We start from the raw sequence: 25,115 nt of genomic DNA on the forward strand, positions 1-25,115 counted from the left end.
AATATACTGGTTGAGTTGATGAGTAACTAAAGGATTTAGATCACTAAGTGATTAAGTGATCCAAGTTCTTAAATCATTGAGTTATTAAATGTATGTCATTGTGGTTTTAAGAATAAAATATTTGTCATCTATTTATTATTTCTAGTTCCATTGAAAATTTTATGCAATATTTATTTTTTCAATACTTATGCAGCATATTGTGTCTAAAAGCACAAGTTTTGTTGTGTATTTGCAGCAATTTACAGTTTGTGATTTATAGATGTTTTCACCAGAATCCAATTGTGAATTTTTTTTTGGCATGAATGATTAAATGTTATCATTTTAATTGGTTATTGAGCTAAATTTTTTGGTGATTGTGCATTACATGCCAATAGTAACAAATGATTTTTTTTTTCAAAACTAACTGTAGGAAACTATAATAAATTTTGTCCCATACTTGTTTTCCTCACTTACATATTTTGAAGTGCTTATATTTTTCTTCATTTTCTGTTAGATGATGATGATTCGGGGCCTGTTGCAACAAAAGTAAGGTATGTATATATATATATGTGTGTGTGTGTGTGTGTATCTAGAGCTACAAGAAAATATTGTAAAATACAACAAATTTCACATTTAAATTGTAATGAAAATAGTTTGTTGATACAACAAAGAAATTTTGTGTTCATTTTATTGTGAAAGTGATATAGGGATTGTTCATTTTAACCATATTTTCATTTTCCGTTTCAGTCAAAGGGTACAATTGTTATACAGTTATGAAATTTGAAAATGTTGAAGAGCCAATTCATGTGAATCAGTTGGAGTATGGTAAAAGAGTGAAATTTGTTTATGCCACAGAACAAAATTTCTTGTTATTAGGAAGATAAATTTTATGCACAAAGTTACATATAAAAATAAAAATGATTTTCAAACTTCTTTTTCTTTTTGGTGTCTTCCACATGTTTTAAAGCTTTTGTTAAACCCTTGGTAATGTTTTTGCAATAATTTTATTTTTGTTTGCATATCTTCTTTGTGATCTTATTAAAAAGAGTGTCTGTTATGTATACTTTAAATTAAAAAACAACATTATTCTATTTTAGAAATGTCAGAGTATAATAATGTACATTTTAAATTAATTTCAGCTAATATATTTAACACAAATAAACAGTCTTAAGACTAAAGAAAATGTCAGTTGTATGGTTTTAAAAATCATGAAACAGAAGAAAATGGTAACATTTCAAGCATGTTATAAACACAGTAGGTAAAATAAACAGCTCATTATAAAGTGAGAAATTAACCCTTTCCACACCACAGGGGGTGTCACTTACACTTTCTGACTTGTTTCTTCTCACAGCAGAAATATGTAACCAAATTTTATAAAACATACAACAAACTTACTAAATAATATCTAGTTTCAGTTAAAGAAATTAGTAACATTTGATTTAGTTCCACTGTCAGTTTTCTTAGCCTGAAATTTTCAAAATTGTGCTCTAAGACTATTTTTGAAAAAAAAAAAAAAACTTATAATTTTTTTAAATATTAATTAGAAAGTTCCAAATTATACTTATTCAGTTCCATCTGAATTAAATCTCATTAACATTTCATTAGGTTATTTATTTTGCTGAATGCAATAATCACTGCCTCTGCCTGTAGCAAATAAACATTTCAGAAATAAAGAAAGATTTGTTAATGACCTTGGGCCTTTCCTTTCAAAATGCCATTTGGTCAGATCAGGAGACAGTATTTTTGCTAATAATATTCTTAAGTAAAATCATTTTATACAATTAATATTGTTTCTTTCCAGTGAGTCCCCTGCTGGTACAGTGGTAAGTCTATGAATTTACAACACTAAAATCAGGGGTTTGATTCCCCTCAGTGGACTCAGCAGATAGCCAGATGTGGCTTTTTTTATAAGGAAAGCATTTTCCAATGAATTACAAATTATTTTATTTATCTGGATTATTTGAATGTAATAAACTTAACAATAATATTCAGTGAACAAGATTCAAAGCAATGGGATATTTTATCATCAATTACCATTCTTCTTTAATCTGGTTAGAATTATATCTTATTAAATAAGGAAGTATTAGTAGTTTCAAACAAAGACAGTTTAGAGACAGAAACATTTTACAGAAACAAAAAGAATGTCTAAATAAACTATAAAAAGTTCTCAGATGGTTTGTTCCTAAAGTTTCTAAATTTCTTCATAATTAGATTCGATTGTTCCTTTTTGCAGTTGCTACCTCCAATCACTTCTCAAGGAAATTATAAGTTACTTCTTACACCACTTTGTTAATACTACATTAACATAAATAGTTTGAAATTTGTTGTATCTATTGGTATTTGAATTTTCCATATAGCTATTTTCAAAACTAATTTTCTTTAGTAATTGCTTTAACTATGTGCCGTGAGATCTTATATTTATAAGACCAGTGAAAGAGAAGGAATATCACATGAAAAATAAACTATGGATAGTTATATTCTCAACAGATCTTAGATTCTTAGCAAATACAAGTAATTATACTTCGAGATTAGCAGAAAAAGTTGATAGGTATTCTGTTTTCAGACAAGACACCCGAGGAATTTTATTTAAAACTTTTTTCTTTGCAAATTATGTTAAATAAATGATACAAAATAACAAAATGCTAGTTGAAGGTACCTTTTAAGTTAAAAATTGTTGAAAAAATTGCTTTTGTTTTGAAATTTGATACACAGATGTGCCTGCTTTCTAGTCTGAATAGGGTTAACTATAAATAGTGTATTTCATTATTAAGTAAAACATGTCAGTTAACATAAAACGTTTTAAAATAGAACAGTTGCTAAGTTGCTCACACTCTTAGTTTAAACAACTGATGCTTATCGTTTGATTTAGTCAGTTTTTTAGTCAATTAAGAAGTCAAAGATAAATCAGAAGATGAACATTTGTCCTTAAGATCAGAACAAGTAAAACAAACAAGGTATAAAAAGTCTGGTTCGTTCATGGAATAGTAGGCAATCATGTCTAATAATTAGTTAATTGTTATGATGTGTATTGATGGGACATATCTGATCCAATAGGATATTAATTTTATGATGAGTTGGATTTTCAAATAGCATTTTAATCAATGTATTATCTCACAATATTACACAGTTATGATTTTACTTGTACATGCATAATGTTATAGTCTATAGGTATTGTATCAAAACTCACTGATACACTTTACTATTTTAATAACATAATAGCATTTTCTAAGTGTTAAATAGCTGGAGCTCTAATAGTAGTAATATAATTTAAATAAACCATTGTATTGCCACTGTATGCCACAGGTAGTTCATTAGCAACAGAAAAAAAATCCAAATTACAGTTGCAGTAAGAGATTGGATGTATAAAGCATTTCCAATGACTGCTCACTTATTTGGAAGTGTACATCCTTATTAGATAGTCAGAAATAGTGACCAAGTAACTAGTATAATGCACAATAGGAAGTGGTATGTCCTGCCTGTGGGACATTTTCAATATGTATGACACACTTATTACTTTATCCAAAAATATCGGAATAGAATTAGGCATTAGGAGGTAGAATTATATTAACTCTCCAAAACTGCACTACTTATCCCAACCCTAATCATTTACATAATGATTAGTATTAAATAATATACATGCTATGTTAGTGAATTAATTAAAACAGAGCATACAAATTACATTTTCAAAGCAAACTTTTAAATTATTAAAATTTCTTCACATTGACACTGAGGATAGAATTTTCTAAGTAAGACTGGCTTCTAATCTGAATTAGTTAATACCATACACAGGTAGCTAAATATTTACTTTAAAGCATTTTTAGGAAAGTTGGTTTTGTTAGAAAATTCTAATGACTATTGTCCATATAAATGTGTGCGAGTTTTGCATATCTTTCATATTGTTACAAGATCTGTAAAATTTTAATTAGCTCCAGTTTTGAAATTCATCATACCAAAAGGCAATCAGAGTATATATTAAAAATTAAAAAAGAATTAAGGATTTAAGTAAAAAAATTAACTGGTAATATGAGCTTGAAGTAATTTAAGAAGGATTTGTTTCTTACTTTATAAATGTCTGAAAGTTTTATGAATAACTATTTCAACCAGATTGAGTTTTATCAGGTGATTAATAGCATTGTGACTACTATAGGCCTTGCCTTTGTTATTGTTATAATTTTCCCTATTTTTATTTGTACATACGTGTGTATACACACACACACAGACATATATATATATATACGAGTAATTCTCTTGGACTTATTTTTGTTTTTTGTTTACAACAAATTATAATTAGTCAGAGATCTGGATTTTTGGTTTTTAATGCAGTCCTTGGTTTTGTTTTAATTTACCTGGATGTGATTTATTACTGTATTTCACTTTTTCATTACATTGTTCAATCTTTATGCAGTTAACTATCATTACCTCAGCTAATAGATATATTGTATAAATTATAATTTAGTCAAGCAAGCTGATTACAGTAATTATATTACTGCTAATGTTATAAAATGTAATAGTAAAAGATCTCTCATATGTCCTGTTTTAAGCACTTTTCATTCTGTTACTTATACAAATTGATTTTGTAAAATAAAAATGTAATTCATTTATTAACTTGCACTGAATGTAATATGAAATAGGTGGGTCAACCTTCAAATTCTTTACATGTGTGAATAAATTTGTATAAATCTCAGGTTAAAAACAATTTAATGAATTTCATAGAATTAAAGCATTTTAGAATTCACCCTTTTAACCCTATTAAGATAACTATATTAGAAATTGTTAAAGAAGATACCAGTGAATTTCAACAGGAGAACTTCTATATTTTATCATGAACATTATATCCTTACAGATAAAACCATGTTTTTTAATAACTATTGCTTTGAATTTGAGTAATGGTTTCTGTGTTGCTAATTTTTCTTTATAAATAACTCTCTTCATACAAGTAAGAAAATAAGAGGTAAAATAAAAATAAATTGGTTGATTTTTTCAAAATGTTGTACTAATTTATTATTTATTCTAGTATTAGTGTAAATAAATTATTTTACAACAATATTTATCAACCTAATCTTCTTAAAGTAGATGTTATAAGTATTGATTAAAAGTCAATTTTATTAAGTTTTGAAAAAGAGAAACTGTGAATTAAACCTTCATATTTGTTAATTAATTTTAAACAAAGTATTCAGTTGCATATTTCTAAAATTATTCATCAAAATAATTTTCCTTGTAAAAACTTGAAGCCTATCATTAGTTATAAATATGAAGTTCTAATTCATCTGCTGCTATATAATTATAAAAGCTTTTAAACTAATAATCTAAATGTAGATGAAGTTGATAATTTACCATGCGACTGTGAAAATAGCTTCTTTATTGATACTTTTCATAAACCCATTGTTACTGGTAACATGGAAATTATAAAAGATAAATTATGTGAAATACTTATAAAAGGACCTAAATACAGAATAGTTACAAAATGTAATAATCAACTTATTCTAAAATCTATTAAAAACAATATTGGTTAATATATTTTGAAACTTAACTATATTACATCTTATCCACCTAGATAGTTTTTTGTAATGAAAGTTTTATGTACTTAAAAAAATAAAATTTAAATTATTTCATATAAAATTAAAGAAATACCATATAGATTTATCATTTCATCAGTTGAAAATATAAGATTCAAGAATTACGAGGAAAATATGTTCCCATTGATAAAGCTCGTTGTAATTTTGGTGTCATTTCTAAAAAAATTTATGCATTAATTATGATAAAAGAAATCAGTAGTACACAAACATTTACACTTATTAACCAATCTAAAAATACAGTAATTAATAATTTCTAAAAATAATTTTAGAATATCTAAGAAATTTTGAACAAGTAAAGAATATTCAAATGTTTGATTTTATATGATGTGCACCACAATCTCATAATGAAAGATTTAATATTTGTTATAAATTTATTAATGGAACAGTTCTGTTATCTTTTCATAGTACTGGTAAAAAGGAAATTCAGCTCCAAAAACATGAAAGATATATTAAGTTTCTGCATTTATAATAATTATATATTTTTCACTAACCAACTTTTTAAACAAGTGATAGGAGTTACAATGGGCACTGAATATTCTGTTTGTGTTGGAAATTTATATCTTTTCTTTATGAAGATAATTTTTTGAAAACAACACAATCGAGATATTTTAGATATATATAGATGATTTAATTAGTATAAATAATCCCAAAATAAGTATTATTATTAATACTATTTATCTTATAGATTTAGAAATTGAAAATACTTTAATGCCTAATATAGAAGCACATTGTTTTGGTTCATAAGTTAAAATAATTGATAATGATATCAATGTAAATATTTTCGATAAAAGAAAATATTTTGCTTTTTAGTACATGGTTTACCCTCTTTTAAAATAATATACCATATGCTTCTGTTATAAGCATTATAACTTCACAGTTATTCAGCTTTGTGGTAATAAATTAAAATATTTTATTATTAATACTAAAATACTGGTACAAAAAGTAATATTTAACAGATTTAATTAATAAACTCCAAAATGAAATTATTAAAATATTCTGTGATAAATATAATAATGTATTAAAAATATAAAGAAGTAAAAACTAAGGAACTTTTACTGAAATTTTCTGAAACAAATTTGCACTACTTTATGCTGATGAACATTTTATTCCATATAAAGGCTTGTTTAGTCTAAAATTAGTAGCTACAGTAGACTTAATGAGTGGTGGCTGGGAGCTATACTAGTTTAGATAACTGGTTGGGACCCTTCATACTAGTATATTTTGTCTACTGGGCTACTAATTACTGCCTACCACAATCAATGTCAACTTCAGGAGATAAGTTTATATAACTTACATTCCTCTCAAGTGGTGGTACCTTATTATTATTATTTTTTTCTTTACTTTGGAGAGCAGTCACTTTCTCACAATTGTCTGCAGGCAGTAAAGGGTGATATAGATGTAGGATGTTGTGGGTTTGATCACCCACATCTCACTCTTCTAATTTCTATTTCTATTCCTTTGATTATTTTATTATTCATGTGAGACTGGTGAATGGAGGTTAAGACTGATAAACAGTATTCCTACTGCAAGATGGGTCCTACTTTCACAGTCACCTCCATAGCCTTGATTAGTGCAGCATTTTTTATTTCTGTTTGGGTTTGTTTTTTGTTTATAACAAATTATATATATGTATATACAGTATAAGAACTTTCATGTTATGGTTTAAATGCCTCAGTCTGACAAAGTACTAAAAATCAACACTTACCACTTCTTTATTTTGCTCAGTTTTATTATTAGATATACCATCTGTAACATTTTTTTCTCTTTTGAGCTTGTTTTTGTTTACAACAAATTGTAATTAGTCAGAGGTTTGGATTTGATGTTTTTAACACAGTTATTCCTTTTTATCTTGTTTTATTTCACATGGCTGTTGAATTCCTGTCTGTCAGCAAGCATGAAAGACTCAGAAACAGGCCTTTAATACCTATTTATAGGTATCCTACTTTTTCTATACATTAATCTTTTTTGTAATTCCTGCCTTTTGAGATGAATCCTGTATGTATTGAGGGAACTTCCCAGTGAAGGTTTTGTATTCTCATCATACCTCCTGTGGAATCCAAGCATCCACCCACAGGTTTGCTGTATATGACATTCTGTGAAAGGAAGGAGAAGTTCCTGGTGGTTAAGAGATATCATTAATGAGTCACTTTATGTCATTGGCACTTTACCACATTATTGTCAGCAGTTTAGAAATTTGAAGGCATATTGTTGTGGCTCTTTGAAGTGTATTTGTTGTGATGGCAAAGACCATGACACCTTTAAGTTTCAACTAGACCCTCACTGTGTTAATTGTGATGGTTCCCACCCCACTTATTTTTGATCTTCTACTAAATGGGTGAAGGAAAAAAAGAAGTGCAATGCTTTTAAACTGTAAACAACATTTATTATCCAGAGGCTTAAAAGTTTTTCTTCCCTGCTCCATCTTCAACATATACTGCTAGACTACACTCAAGTGTTACAGTAGAAGTCCAGACAAATCTTTCTATGCCTACAGCTGACTCCTTTTGTCCTCCATAGTTGGAGGTTAACAAGTTCATATTTACTCCTGTCTCTGTCCTCACTGGTGCATCAAGTGACTGTTTTGGTCCATTTTCTCTGATTCTGAGGTGGAGAACTATTATTTAATCATGCTCTCATTCACTGAAGTCTCCTTCTTTGAACATAGATCTGTCCTTTCATTCTGGGAAAGGTTCCATGGAGGTTGATAGATCTCTTTATGCAAAAGAAAAAATATTGTAATCACAAACAAAGATTCTTGTCCAGTTCTCCACCACATAAATAAAAATGGCAAATTTGATGCACTGGAACTGTCAAGGTTTTTCATTCTATTTTGGATGATGTTAAGGCTTTGATCACTGTTTTTTATCCCATGTGTTATTCCTTACAGACCTTGATGATCTAATTCAACAGCTGTCATCTCTCTTCTTCATCTTGGGGGATTTTAGTGGACACAATTTCCTCTGGGATGGTGCTGATATTGATGGTAGGGATCATTCTTTAGAACACATATTCTCAGTTCACAACCTTACTCTTTCAGTAGTGGTTCCTTTACCTGTTTGCATGCACCCAGCCTTTCTTTTACTGCTATTAATCTATCTAATTGTTACACCTCACTTTTTTCTTATTATTTTTGAATGTTTAATAATGACTGATGGGGCAGTGGTCATTTTCCCATCATTTTGTATGAGGTTGGCTGCAGTTGTTGCCACTTGACTCATGCGCCACAATTAGTTGGAGCTTGCTAACTGGGTCTCTTTCACCGCTCTCTCAGAATTTGTTCCTACTGTTGTTTGTCTTCCCTCTGTTGACAACTAGGTAGAGGTATTAACTGATTGTATAACTAAAGTAGCTCATCATTCTTACCCCAAAAGGATGACATGTTTAGCACAGTATTGTTATTCATGGTGGATTCCTGCCTGTCAGCAAGCATGAAAGGCTCAGAACAGGCCTGTGATATTTTTTACAGGTATTCCACTCTTTATAAATGCATTGCTTCACATGAGGTTTGTGCCTGTGCCAAGATGGTCAGAAGTCAAAACCAGAAGGTATCTTGAATTAAGTTCACTACCAGCATCTCTTCTATCAATAGTTTTGAGGTTGTTTGGGACAATATCAGTAAGGTTAGTGAAAGGTGTTCTTCCTGTCTCCTTTCCATTTTACTCCCCAGTAACTAGGAAGTTACTGATGTAGAGAGCATCACCAATACTCTCAGGGAGAGCTTTTTTTTTTATCTTTCCAACACTTCTGTTTCTTTCCCTGCCCTCTTGTCCATCAAGTCTGAGAGAGATTAACACTTTCATTTTGAGTTTATCATCTGTATGATTATATTTACCCCTTTATACTTGTATAATTTAAAGTTATTTTTATTGGTTTGACCAGATGATGTTCACTATGAGATGCTGGTCCATTTTTTTTCTTGCCTATCTTGCATTTTTTCTGTTTGTTTTTAACCAGATATGGTGGAAGAAAGTTTTTCCTGATGCTTTGTGTAAGGCAATTGCCCTACTTTTATCTAAGCATGGGAAGGATCCCAAGATTCCTTCTTCTTATTGAATATTTTATACCTCCTGTTTATTCGTGAAAGGTTTGTTCTTATATTGTGTCTAAAACAATAGGTAGAGTGCTTAATTTTCATAAATCTTGTGTATTGTGAGGAACTATTGTGTTTAGGACTATAATTTTGAAAAGTTTTTATGTGTTCCTTAGATATGTTTTTTATTTTCTCTGTACACTTTGGAATACTTTTATTACAGTCCTATGAACCTGATACATCTAGTCTAGGTGATCTGCATATTTAGTCCTAAGTGTGCTTCTTATGACATGTGTTGGTGAAGATGTGGTTGCATTGTGCAAAACACTGTCACATGGAGCAGAAATATTTCTTGATTCTTGTGTTGAAGTTATGTGACTACTCGGCCTCAGATTAGATTTTAAGAGCAGTTATGGCATTTTCCAGAAGAAAATAGTTTCTGCTTGTGAAAAGCAAAGACCTGTTGTAAAGTTCTGTGTTTTTGAATAAAATCTTTATTGTACTGTATGTATATGCCCATTATGCACTGTCTTATTTTTTCTGTTGAGTTAAAATTAGTTTCATTTACTTCAATTATTGGTTTTATTTTACTTTTTTCTTTTGCATAGTTATTTTCAAATTATATAAATGCAGTTGGAAATGTAATAAGCACATAATGCAAGAGTTGTCAGTAAATATTGTGCCAAAATGTTAAATATTGTTGTAGTTTAATTACTATCCAGTAAGTTCAGGAAAAGGGCAATATGTCATTGTAAAATAAACAGTGCAATATGGTGTTAAAAAAGAAGTATGTATTGTATGTAAATAATTAATTAAGCTATGCATATGTTACTAGTAAAATAAACTTACTTCTCTCTCATGAAACATAAGTAGGAATTTCTGTTTATTTAAAATTTGATACATTTACTTCTTTTTTCTCTTTTTTTTTACTCTAGTCAGACCAGCAGTTTTCCAAGTGAATGTGTATGGTCTGATAATGAGGGAGATTTAACGACAGAGGTTTCTACTTACACCAATAAAACACAAACAACTGAAAACCCACCTTTACCTCCTGGTAAGCAAAACATAAAAAATATTTGCAGAAGTGCAGTTTTGAGTTAATAATCACTTGTAATTGATATGTTTAGCTATAAATGTTGACATTAACTCTCCTTAGTTATAATATTTCCTTAGATTTTGGTATTTATTTCAAAATTGTAAGCAATAAAATAAAATATAATTCAATTTCTGTTAAGTGAGATTAATCTTGTAAAAGTTTCTCTTTACCTCACTAACTGTAAAATAAATTAATCTTTAACAATTTACATGATTTATTATTTTTATTTGTAGCAAGTGAAAACTTATTGATAAAGGTAAAACCTAAAGTATCACTGTTGGCTAACAACTAAACCTGATTTAAACACGTCATGTATTTGATGATGATTGGATAGGATTTTCTTTTCTGGTTATTAAGAAATATTAAAAAGTTACCAGTCAGCAGTAAAACAATTTGTAATTTAATCATATTTTGTTTTTAGTTTGTTTGTTTTTTTTCTTAAATGTAACTTAGCAGAAATGCACACAGTGAAAATGTACAATTTACAGTGGATATATGTTGAAATAAAAATATTGTAAATTAATGGTGCTAACAAATTATATTGAATGTACATTGTAGTTGGAGAAAATATTGTTCTCTAAAAATTTGGGATACAGTTCTGATTGTGGATATTGATATAGTGTAGTAAAGAGCAAATGTGAGGTAACTGAAGTAATTATAAATACAGTATTCACCTAAATGATATTAATGTGGTTATATGATAAGTTGTTTACATCATTCAGTTAATTTTTATTTGAACATGCATACTTGTTACCACAAATCTTTTAATGAAGTACTTGATTCAAGAGTCTAGCTTTTGTATTGTAAAATATTCAATTGAAAAATGAATTATAATGTGGCTCTCATACTTTTCTCCCAGGTATCATAGTATGGTTGCTTTTTATTCAAGCCTAGATTTTCATGATTATTCTTCAAAATTTTCAAATTTTTTGAAACTGATATATTTATGTCCTCTCACATAATATTTTCTCTTATTTAGAGCTGTCCTTTAAAATTTGCTTGACACTACACTTCAAACTCCCACCTACCCCACAATCAGCTTGGATCTGCTTCACTTTTCTATGCAAATAAGCACATGACAACCATCTACCAATTACAATGTGAGACACTCTCCTGATTAAGGTTTCCCTCTGTATACAATTTAGTCTAACTTCCAATTGTCATTTAGGTACTGTTGTGTTCATATGTTGTTGAATTTCACTTGTGATTTTTTTCACATTAGCAGCCACTCAATTTCTTATTTGCATTGTTTCTCAAAGTAGTAATTTGAAATAGTTTGCAAGATAACAAATTTTAATGTTTTTTTATGGTTATGGTTCCATTTGTTCACTTATTATTTCCTTTTGTTATTTAGTTCATCTATCAATTTTTAGTTGCATTAAACTGCTAACTCTCCTTTTATTAATCATTTGTATTTTGATTAAATATATGTGTGTCTGTGTATGTGTGATGAAATTGACACCAGCTTCCCTAGTAGTGATGTACAGACACTGTTGATGTAGCAAAAGAGGGCATACTTTCATGATCTACTCTGTGAATTAATATCCTGTCAGATACTTCAATGAAATGGAGAAAGAGCCACAACATAGTTATTGAACAGTATAGTTATTGGTGTTTGCTCTCAGTATTGAAAATTGTTTGAATATTGTAATTGCTGTATTGTTTTTAGAATTAGATTTTTCTTTTTTGGCTCTTTTTTTCTTTTTTTCATTGATACTCATTTATTAAAATATATATGATAAATTGTTTATTAATATTGGCATGAAGTTTCTGGCCAGGCATTTATTTATTTTAACTTTGTTGAATTTATTTCTCATTGTTGTTATTGTGAATAAATTATGTTTTTGTTGTTGAAACCTGATTGTAGCAGCATATTCATTTTAGACAATTACACATTGAGCATTTCAATTACAATTTGAGTTGTAATTAACTTAAGTGTGTTGTTTTCTATTCATTCTTTAATTTGGTAAATTGACCTCCATTGAACCATGAATTCAGCACTTCATGTTATGACTACTACTACTTTGAATGTCACTTCTCAGGCTTCATGTTTTACACTTTGACCTGAGGAGGGTTTTCCCTTAGTTTGATGAGAGCTTGAATACTACACAAGACAACCAGCTTTGCTTAAACATAGACAAGTTCTTCAGTTTCCAGAAGAACTTGGTCTTGATAACAGGGATTTGGAGAGCCCTTTTCCTTCTCATCCTATGCTGTGCAATCTGGTATGTCACTTGTGAATGCTGCAAGACCTCTGTCAGTCTTTTTGGACATCATTTCATGGGTATACTACATTTTGTGTATCTCCTATCTTGTACATGCAACACACTCCTTTGTACACAACCAGTTCTTTTCATAGAATACCTTGATTTTCCAGCTAGGTTTTTTCAGGTTCAGTTTTCTAGGGGCTGACTCTAACTTCTATCCTCAAGTACCTGTCCACAATCCTAGCCGAAGCTATCCAAAAAACTCCCAGTGGGGTTTTCTATAGAGACTGACACACTCATGTTTTTCACAATAGCATATTTATCCTTTTCAGTCCTTTCCATCCAAACATAGCTCTTCTGTTGCTGGTGTCTCCCAGGTAGGAACACATCTTTGTCTCAAGTGTGCCTAAATCAGTACCTACCTGCACTACTTTCGATTGGCACCATTTTTATGCAGATCTCATTTAGCAGATGTCTTTGAGTTTCTGGAGTCACGGGTGAAGTCCGAGTGATAATATTCCTCCATTTTTTTCTTGGGTTTCCAGATTGTCTCAGCCTTCACCTGCACCTGCTCCCACAGCTATGTTGCATCCAACACCTTTACAGCCTTCATCTGTTTCTCTTTCTGGGATTTCAACAATGAGTCATTGTGTTTCTCACTGCTGATACACATTCTGCCAGTAGTACTCATGACTACCCAGTTGGTTCTGGTAGGGTAGATACATACTTGTCCAGATGTATTCACCTGTTATGTGAGTTCACTTCCAATCCTGTGGTTCTTCAAGTGTTGTCAGAAGACCTCTTCATTTACTTACTTTACCCTCTTGATTGTAATCAATTTTAGAAATCTTCCCAAATAAAACTTGTGGTTTTTACTGTGTCTGTGTTGAAATTTTGTTTTCCCAGAACAGGTATTCCTAATCACCCTCTATAAAATGTTCCTCAAAACAATTTTAAAATCATATTTATGGCATTTAATGGAATCTTTACTTTACTTAATGTGTTTTTCCCTCAATACATTAAAAAGTAGGAACATTTACTAAAAACATGCAAATATTTATCTTTTATGTTCATAGTGTGGTAGTGCCATCATGACACACTCATCAGAAAATAACTGGTAGGAACCAAAGGTTATAAAACAGCAAACACTGTTTTTCTTGTAAGGTCCCACCATACATATATGTATGTATATATGCATCATACAGAGTGTATTCCTTTGATTTTTTGTACCATAAACAATAGATAATTATATATATATTATTTACTGTTTTCCTTATTATGGACTTAAGAAAACTCAAGCTTGGCTTAAATTTTTTTAAAGCTGGAGCTCGTATTCAATTTAAGCACTCTTATTTTAAAACTTTATCTAGCTATTCTGTATTCCAGTAAGATAAGTGTATATGTTTTTCTTTAGACTAATAATTTTTTTCAGGCTTCTTTGATCAGAAAGCAGACTTAAAAAATACAGTGAGTATGAAAGAATCCAAAGATTTATTGGGCACTTTAAGTAGTGAAGAAAAGAAAGACTCTCCAAAAATATCACGTTCTGAGCCAAAATTCACCTTAGCAGAAGCATTACCAGAAGGATTTTTTGATGACCCAATTATGGATGCCAAGGTAAAATTCATTTTTATAAGTAATGTAGATTGATATAACATTTAATATTAATCCTAAATATAAATTGACATACAAGTATTGATCTCGGTGATCCACAAAACAGCATTTTGCATATGTGCTTTAAGTGGATTTTTTCAAACACAGAAAATTTATTTTTTAATACCAAGTGAATTGGCCATATATGTTTCACCTTTTATGATTGGTTTATACCCAGTTGTAATAAAAGTCTGAAAATGATCTTTCTTCATTACATTTTGAATAATCACCTCCTGCTACCTTTGGTAGAGGACATAAATGCAAATTAACCCTTTCTTAATGGGTCAGGTTTCAAAGGCCATATCATTGCATTTGTTGACTTGCATTCAAAATTTTATTGAACTACTATTTTATAAATTTATGTTTATGTTTGGAATGAAATTATAGATTATAATTCAAACTTTAATGTTATATATGAGTTCATTTTTTACTTTTAAAAGTAAATATTAAGATAACACATTTAAATGTAGATTTTAGTAAGTTGTGTGATATGTTGAAGCAGTGCTGTTTAAAGTTAGGTGTTTGTGATGTCAGATTACTAAGTCTATAGGCTTAAATTGGCCCAGAATTTATACAGATCAATCAAATTATTCATACTCACTCTCACAGCAAAAAGTCATTCATTAGATAAATACATTATTTTTCTATGCGATATCTTACTTCCACTCACAAAAAGCTTTTTCAGCTACTACTGCTCTTTATCAGAGCTAACTGTTTGCTCACTATTAGCCTTTTAACTCCAACATTTTTCTGCATATCGACATTTAAGTGATCATGCAGCAACTCTTTACCAACAAGAGTGTGACACTACTCCTTTTTTAAATACCACCCTCTGTAATTATACAGTTGCTAATTGCTTCTTGATTGACAGTCTTACTATACAAACATGTTTGTTTTTGCTTGCAATTTAGTTATTATATCCATTCGTTTTTATTTTAGTATATTTTTCTACTTCATTTATTATCATTTTTTCCTTTTTTTTTTTGTGGAGAGCCACTGTTTGTTTAATTATCTACTCTTCCTTTTATATTTTTGCTCAAGTTTTCAGCATTATGAATTATGCTCCATACAGATTCAGGTAGTGACAACTACCACTGCTGTTTCTGTTAAAGCAAATTTGCCAACCACGTTTTACAAGGTCAATATTACAGTTATAAACCTATGATCTACAAGGAATTGTATAATATAGGGCAGCATTCTGAAGAACTTGATGAGTGTCGTGTCATACCAGCACCTAGGTATGTCTGTAGAGATGGATGACTTTGAGCAGCCTTTTTTTCCCTCCTTTATCTGTTGCATGTTATGTCAGGATCCTAACCAATCCATCTTTCTTTCTTTGTAGACTTCTTTAATTAGATATATTGTGTTTTATCATTGATTTATTTTGAGGTTTTACCTTGTCATTATAGGAGATTAATTTTTGGGCTTTTTTTCCTCCTTACCTGGAAATTGGGATTCTTTCTTGTAAGGTTGGGGAGCACTTAGGGGGATTGATGTGCTTTTTCCCCACTTATGTTGGCCTATCATGATTATGCTTTAATAATTCCAACTAGCCATAATTATATCCATAGCTTTTGAAATTCTTCTTTCTGTGTGGGGTTTGGATGCTAATATTTTTCTGCATACTTCTTATATCCAATATTATCTGTGCATTATCTTCCTTCACTCTTTGAATAAGGCTCTGTCTCATGAAAGGTCTTCTGTTGATCATGGCAGTCTCATTTTGCTCCTCTGGTGTGTCTTTCCTCTTTGCCATTTTTTTACAAATATGGCAGCACCATTGTGTTTTTCCTGTTTGGGATACTGTTTTATCTAGAATTCATTTACCCTCTTCTTCACTGCTTGAATTGTGCATGGCTTCTTTCTTGGGTATTTTCCTGGCTCTTTGAAGTGTGGAATTGATTCAAGTTATCTGCATATCTTCAGTTTGTGGCATGTTTATAGTAATACTTCACAAGGTGGACTGACACGGCCAAGTGTGAAAATAATTTCAAAAGACTGGCAGGTTTGCTAATATGTAAACAGTCTATGATCACATGCTCAACTGACATGTCACTTTTCTTAAAGGGGAAAGCATAAAAAGATGTAGAAGAAATGATCAACCTGGTAGGACAGTATGTGTGCGTGTTTTTCTTATAGCAAAGGCACATCAGGCTTTCCGCTGAGCCCACTGAGGGGAATCGAAACACTGATTTTAACATTATAAATCCGGAGACTTACCTCTGTACTAGCGGAGGCTGGACAGTATATAGAAGTTCATGGAGGACGTATAATAGGCAAGTCCAACAATGTCTAGTTAAAGTCAAAACCAGTAGTAATTGACTAACAGAAGTCTGCTAAAGATGACAGGAGGTTAACAAACATAGAAGAGAAAAGATCATATATATTTTATGAAATTAGTACATTTCAAAGGAGTGCAGGTCTATACCAGTGAGCAATAGCAGAAATCTCAACATAAAGCAGCTGGAGCTACCCAAAAACTTAGTTCTGGTAAGACTCAAGAAAAGAAAGACTGTCATCATGAATGCTGATCCGAGTAGAAACGGAATTGAGAAAATACATCAGAGTTTTTGCAAAAAGGAAGTTCCATTTTCATGATTGATAAGTGTACAACTAATTGTTGGCTGAAGTTAGCCAGTGGATCAGGAGTGCAAGTAGTGACTGAAGCATGTTACAAATATTGAGAAGTGTCATTATGCGAAGGCTATGTTGGAGACAAGAAAGTGAAAGTTCTATGTGACACTGAGTGTAGTAGTGCAACAGTGAGAACCAGTCCAGTATTTCATGATCAGATGACAGGCAAGGTATGCTTGTGTGTGATAATTAATGGAATGGTAAGAAAGTTTCCCGTGGCAAAAATAAAGGTGGATACACCATATTATGTCAGAGACATTGAAGCCATGCATATGAAGGGACTAATATATAACTTGGCAATTGGAAACATACCAGGTAGTAGACATTTGAAGGAACTAGAAAGAAAGAAGACTGATGTTTTCTTCTGCAGTCACCACGAGAGCTCAAGAGAAAAAAGTAAGCAAGACATCAAGCCTCTTAAAGTCTCAAAAAGTGAAATTCCAAATGTAGGTTCATAGGAGCAGAAGAAAGACTTATCTGTATTAACTTCAGGACATTGCCTGAGAGAAATTTGAGCACAAAACAAAGAGGAAGGAGACTTGCATGACAGAGGACTGAAAAGACCTAACAAAGCAGTTTTGCTGGGAAAACCAAACCTAACAAAGATAGTGAGAAACATCTATAACAAGAAGGCGAGGATCAACATTTGAAGGTCTCATTCCTGCTACTTGCAGCCAACAAGAAACTCATCCTGCAATGGAAAGGACCATTTGAAGAACAAGAAGTTCTTAACATAATGCACTATAAGATGAAAGTTTATGGATAACCAAGGTTTACTCTATCAGTCTGCTGGAAAGGTATTTTGAGAGGGAAGAATTCCTTACTGGTTCAGTTATTGAGGTACAGGTGGACATGGCAGGTGTGGATGTCATAGAAACAGAATATGAAGACAGTTACTTCATTATAAAAGATAAAGACCCACTAGGTATAAGAACATTGAAAGATGTCAACTTAAATGAAGAACTGACTGATAAGCAGAAAAAAAATACAAGATCTACTGTGCCAGATAGATTATGAAAGACAAATCTCAAAAAATGCAAGGCCAAGACAAAGACAAGGATCCTGTCAAGGTTAAGTCCTGCAAGAAGGAATACCAACAAAGAAACTGTAAATAGTTATGAAGAATACATGAGAAGACATAATGTGTGTAGTAAGAACAGTCTTTATATATAGTGTGAAAAAATGCAAGTATTTTTATTGAAGAGGGGCTTACTGTTGAATATACAAGACTGTTTGGTGTCGGTGTTATTATTAATCTGTTCTGTGAAGTAATATTTAATGACTGTTTAGTTTTCTTAACAATAGAGTTAAAAGTTAAGCATTTTAAAGGCAATAGTTATGACAAGTTTTATTGTGTAACTTTGTGAAAGTCAAATGTTTGCAATTATATTGTTGTAGAGGCTTTATTAATATTGTTGATATAGCATTACTGAAACCTTTGCTATTTTTCTCATTACTTTAACTGAGCATTATCAAATCAGTGCTGTTCACATACTTTACAGAAAGCTCCAGGCCTCAGTGAACAACATATAAATATAGGTGATCAAGTAAGCAAAAGTCAAGTAAAGTTGTAGAGAAAAAGTAAAATGAAATCAAAAAGTTATAAAAAGTGAAGTTAGCTAGCATATAAGTTAATTAGCCATAATAGGCAATATTTTAAAGTGAGTTTAAGTTTTATAGAAATAAGGAGAATAATTTGTCTAAGAGTGTTCTAAAGTAACTGAACCCTGTCTGTATGGACTTTGATTAAAAGGAGGCAATTATTTAAAGTTTGAGGTATATCTCTGGTGGTCCAGGGAGTTATATAGTGAATCTATTGCAGATTGTACAGTAAGAAACAAAGTAGAGAAAAATACTTCATCAAAGCAATTGAATCAACTGAAGTGGATTTTTGACAAGAAAACAGTATTGTTTATAGGTTGAGATACAACTGTGATATCCACTGTGTAAAGAATTTTTGTACATAATTTAACTTGTTCTGAATATATTATTTAAAGCTAGTGTATTGTGTGCTGTCCATTTATTGTTTGAGTTTATCATCAACAAATCACAGACTCCTATTGTAGAAGAATCCTCTGCCAACTTGCATATATAAAACCCTGACAGTATCAAGTCTAGAGGTGAGCTAAAATTTGTGCATATAGAAGGCAATACAAGTTGGGGAGAGCTATTCTGTGAGAACAGGTAAGAACATATTGGAAATACATTTTCAGTGTAGGAAAATGTTAACTCTCAGGATCCTGTCTCCAATAAAATCACATACTGTAAGGTTTTGCATCATTCTACCTGAATTGATGTCTAACATTAAAAAACAAACTGGTCTTACTATGTGATGGGATGGAACATCTGTCTCACATTGCACTTCATTATGGTACTATATGAACATGCTACACTTCTTCAGTTTTGGAAAACTAGTTTCTTTCTCTCTACAGTCAAAGTTGTTGTATGTTTCGATAATTTTTTGTATGGTACATTGCTGAATATTGAATCAATATCATTGTTAGCACAAGGTACATTTTTATCAAAGTGTAGCTATATATATGAGATCATTTTCAAACTTGATGTTGTTTGTTACTGTATACACATCACTAATATACTCCTTCAGGAACTGAGCTAATTATTTAGCTAGTAGTTGATTACAAGTAGCAGTTCTAGAGATAATGTGTCTGACTAAATGACTTTGCAAATCTTAGAGAATTGGATATATTAATAATATATCTGGATGTAAACTTATTGGGCATACAATTTTTTAAACAGTTTTCTTAGTGATTCCATGTTTTTAACCTTTAAGAGATATCTGTATCTTTTTTCTTTGTTGTTATTGTTGGATATTGTTTTCATTGTTGGATTATTGTAAAGCCAGCGCTTTAAACGTAGCACTGGAATCGAATACATTCTCAATCTTATTAAAATTATCTTTCTTCCAAAATGACAACCCCTTGTCATTTTGGTAATTTTCTTATTGTTTGATCATTTTTAAGAGCATATAATTCAGTCACTGTTAGAGTGGAAGTTGGTTTCTTACATTTTGTTTAATTAACAACAATCAAGAATCTATTAAAATCTACTGTATCTTGTCAAAGTGAATTCATAGTAATTTATTGTAAGTGTACCCAAATGGATCTACAAGTAAATTATTGTCATTTTGTTTCGGTTTTGAATACTTTGAATTCAAAATCAAACTACACTGTAAATTGTTATAATTTATTTAAAATTAATTGGATTTACAGTAGATATGCATGGGTTGAGAATAAACATGTGATTAGTGAATCTGAGGATTCAGTTTAGATGGTTTCTGGTTTGAATTTCAAGGGTGTATGTTTAACTGGCATGTGGACCTGCTGAAGCACATATACACTGTGTTGCTCTTTCATCACCAAATATGTCTATTCTGCTTCCATTAGATACCTTACAGATATATGTAACAATATAATAACAGATAGCTCTTTTCTTAACAACCATAAAAGAATCTGTTTCTATCTTAATAATCTTCATCATCATTCTTATGTAAATATCCTTATTGTTGTAGCTTAATGTTGCCTTGGAAGTGAAACTTTATACAGGGTGTTTGGAAAGTCACTGTGCACTTATATTTTTATTAACAGACATGTTTCAATATAGAATACAGGAGGTAAATATGAATGACAATTATAAACAATATTGAAAGTGACCCCTGTTGGCATCAATACAGGCCTGGATCCTTCTTATTTTGTTTCTAAACACCACTATCAGTTGCTGGCTTGAAATAGACTGAATAAAATATGATTACAAAACTGCACAGTGACTTTCTGAACACCCTGTATTTAGTGTTCATTCGACAACTTTCTTTGTTTGGATAGGATGTTACCCAATGCACTATTTTACCACTTTCAGTGATTAAAGTTATTACATTGATAAGAGTTTCCTTGCATTTCTTAACTATATGTATTCTCAAGCTTTCCAACAGTCTTTTTTTATATGGCCTAAATGAAATGCAGCACAGCTCTTATTGTTGATACCTTTGCAACGAGCTAACTATAGGACATTATAACCAGAAAGCAATTTTAAATGCCATGTGTTTTACATCAGCCACCTATGAACATCTCTTTTGACTTATTCTGGCCATCTATCTCTGAATATTTCTTTCTTCATGTGTAAATTCAAACTATGAATCTGTCTAGAGATATTGTACTCTATGAGGGCTGTTCAAAAAATACGCGGACTGTTTGAATTGCGCGGCTCCAGGTGGTTCCAGGGGAATCCACTTGGTGTCGCTAGGTTCGCACAGAGCAGCTGATTATGACGCCATTTCCTGATTGCAGATATCTTCATTTGTGTATTAGCTTCGCGGTTTTAAGTGAAGTGCGATTTTTTCGTTTGGCGGATTTCAGAATGAATGACCTGAAGGAGCAACGACTTGCTGTGAAATTTTGTGTTAAACTTGGAAAATCTGCAACTAAAACTTTTGCTATGCTTAACACGGCTTACGGTGATGTTGCTATGAAGCGTACGGCATGTTTCAAGTAACATGAACGTTTTAAGGATGGTCGACAGTCCATTGAAGATGATGAGCGTCCTGGACGTCCTTCCACGTCAACTGACGACCCACACGTCGACAAAATCAACACCCTGGTGCGGGCAAGTCGACGTCTGACTGTCAGGGAGCTTGCTGAAGAGTGTGGGATATCAGTTGGATCTTGTTACGAGATTTTGACCGAAAAGTTGAAGATGCACCACGTTGCTGCGAAATTCAGCTCTCAGAACTCGTGAGTTTTTGGCCAAACACTTGATCACTGTTCTTCCCCACCTCCCCTACTCACCTGACCTTGCTCCTTACGATTTTTTCTTGTTCCCCAAACTCAAAAGACCCTTGAAAGGAAGAAGATTTGAGATGATTCCCGAGATTAAGGCAAATGCGAAGGAGCTGGAGGACATTACAAAAGAAGCGTACCAGGACTGTTTCAACAAGTGGAAACACCGTTGGGATAAGTGTGTGCATTGGAGAGGAGAGTACATTGAAGGAGTCCCAGACCTGTAACTTCTAAATAAAGTACATTTTGTTTTATGACGTCAGTCCGCGTATTTTTTGAACAGCCCTCGTATATGAAATCTATGTATTCAGCATTCAAGTAAATACTTCTAAATATCCACATTTCTATTTTAATTCCTGTTTTCTGGGTTTCTTAGAAAATTTAAATATCTTGACCTTTCTCTTTATATACTACAAAACACTTTACTACATATGTAAGTAGAGGTGGCAGCTTGATATATGGATTGAAACCCACAATCAAATAAGTTTGAGCTTTCAGCTATAGGGACAATATAATGTGTTATTTATTAATAAAGAGTATTCAAGAATTAGCTGGGTGATGCTGGCTAGTTGCTTTCTTTCTATTCAGTCACTTAAAAATTGACAGCTAGTGCAGATAGCTCTTGAGTAGCAATGCACAAAGCTCAACAAACAAAAAACTGATTGAAATAAATAGCCTTTTATAAACAAGCAGATAGTAACAAATGATTTCACAAGATGATAGAAATAAAAGATGGTGAAAACATGAGTAACAGCTGTTTGATAGATTTGATGCATGTACATGTACAATATTTAATATTATATTTTAATAATAAAACATACATTTATTTTATATTAAATGGTAAAATAAAGTTTTTATGATGCTGAGCTTTCTGTATACAAGTTTTAGGCTGCAATGATTTGAAAGAAGTTGTGTAATCCTGTAAACATCAAAAGCACATTTCCAATTTTTTATACATGTGAAAAATGCTTAAATTGTTTTAAATATTAATAAAATCATGACCTGTATTTCCAGAAAGTATCATAATAAACTCCAGTTTGCATTAAGCAAAGTTAAGAATAGTACAGAACATTTAATTTGACATTAATTGTAGACATACATTGCTTTTGTGTTTCCTTGTTAATATGTATGCATTGTAATCCCTTTTTAGGTAAGAAAAGTAGAGTACAAGGATCCTATGGAAGAAGAATGGGAGAAGTTTCAAAAGACTATTGCTGCAGAAACAAATGTAAGTCTTCATAACAGTTTTAATGTGTCGTTATATCTAGGATTCAGATTTTCACATACTCTTGATGTGCTGCAGTGAGGACTAAATTAAAATAGTTGCATTTAAAAGGCAAACAGTGACTATTTCTAAAGGAAGCATGATGAGTTATGAAAGATTGCTTCTTCAACTAATAAATTTGTTAACGTAAAAAACATAAATATGCTTGAAGCATCATACTGAGTCATCTTATTGCTATGGCTACAGAAGTGCATATAGTTGCTGAACCTTTAATGAAAACACTAGTATCTCTTACATGATGAATGAAACATCTAGTAAGATCAAAGATACTCGCCTTTTCTTAAACAGTGTAGTTTCTCATCAAATAAAAGATATGGTTAGCCTTGTGTGAAACAAAGCTAGTTCATTGTCTGGATGTTTCATTATTGAACTTGATGTATCTAATAAAGTTGAAGGATTGCTTGTATTTGTTTACTACATTTTTTGAATTACTTGCAGTTGATGATTTGTTGTGCCAACCTCTTGAAATAACTAGAAAAGATGAAGCTGTTCTTACAATCTGAAATAAGTTTATGAAAAAAATAAAATTAAATGGGACCTTTGCACAGTTCTACGTGTTATACTTTATCTTGGATAAGTCATCAATTTATTACGTTATGTATTACATTTTCAAATAAATTTTAATTTAGAAGTTAATTAAATGTTAATAAGTATCAAATTCATATTTGCCAACAAGACTGATGTACACAGTTTTATTTCTTAACACAAGTATATTTTATTATACAAACAGCAATACTTATTATAATAATAGTTATTACAAATAGTTATTTATATTCAAATATTTTACAAACTTAAAACAATATTCAGTCTTCTGTCTAGTCTGGAAGTTTATTTTATTGAAGCTCTAGGAACGAGGCACAAATTACTGTTATGTTGATACACAGATATACTTCACTTTATAGGAATGCTAGCTAGCCCTATTTTTGTTTGGCTTAACATAACTTACAAGCTTACTTTTAACAGAGGAAGATAGATACCTAATGTCCTTACAGAAATACTATCATCTGAAGTTAACTTTCTGAAGTTGAATGGTTCGCAATGCTCAAAAATCTATAAACATTCCTGATCAAATATTTGTAGTTTTCTGATTAATAAACATTAATCACAATTATAGCTTCAGAGGCATATAGTATATTGACTGTAACTAACCAAAAATAATATACCACTGTCTCTGCTAATTTTTATACCAATCATTCGAGATTCTTGAATGTTCAACAATGTTCAGAGATACACTAGTATTTTCATAAACCACATATTGTTAATTTTTGTTATCAAGAATCTGCTACAAATTTAGAGAACAGGCAGGACTTGCACAATACACATTACATGTATAAAAAAAAAACTATATTGAAAAAACTTAGGTATTAAAATAAGTATGTAACAGTATATCTGTTACAACAGATATTTGTACTGACAGTACAAAAACTATGATAAGAAAACTCAAAGGTTTGGTGGCTCTCATAATAAACATTGCACTGAAAGTCATAACTAGACATTGCTGTCTTTATTGAGAAGCATTCACAGTTAAACTATTGCCAGCAGACCCCAAACTGTACTTGATAAAGTTATGAAACTGTAAACTTTATTAAAGCCAGACTTTTTAACTCTTGAGTGTTTACAGTTTTATAAAAAGAGATTAATTCTACACACATTGGTCTGTTGTTACACACTGAAATTCCCTGACTTTCATACAACACAGTACTTGCTCATGCTTATGAATTGCAAGACAAGATTCAACTCTACTCTGGACAATAAGGAGATTGCCATTTCATCCAAGTTGAATGATGAATTGAAACATTAACCTAACTTCCAGAAATTTTTAAGATTTAATGATGTAAACTTGTCTCTTCAAGCCATAAACATTA

General features: G+C 31.1%; 1 protein-coding gene across 1 annotated transcript in view; it reads left to right on the forward strand.

Annotated features, from left to right (window-relative positions):
• LOC143257652 (zinc finger protein 830-like) overlaps positions 1 to 25,115 on the forward strand; it is a 32,150-nt gene that overhangs the window by 1,467 nt on the left and 5,568 nt on the right. Inside the window, exons 2-5 of the mRNA XM_076516696.1 lie at positions 494 to 525; positions 10,521 to 10,639; positions 14,321 to 14,505; positions 23,116 to 23,193. Of these exons, the coding sequence (XP_076372811.1) occupies positions 494 to 525; positions 10,521 to 10,639; positions 14,321 to 14,505; positions 23,116 to 23,193 (414 nt within the window). The remainder of the gene's footprint in view (positions 1 to 493; positions 526 to 10,520; positions 10,640 to 14,320; positions 14,506 to 23,115; positions 23,194 to 25,115) is intronic.

This window comes from Tachypleus tridentatus, chromosome 7, assembly GCF_004210375.1.
Source record: "Tachypleus tridentatus isolate NWPU-2018 chromosome 7, ASM421037v1, whole genome shotgun sequence".
NCBI lineage: Eukaryota > Metazoa > Arthropoda > Merostomata > Xiphosura > Limulidae > Tachypleus > Tachypleus tridentatus.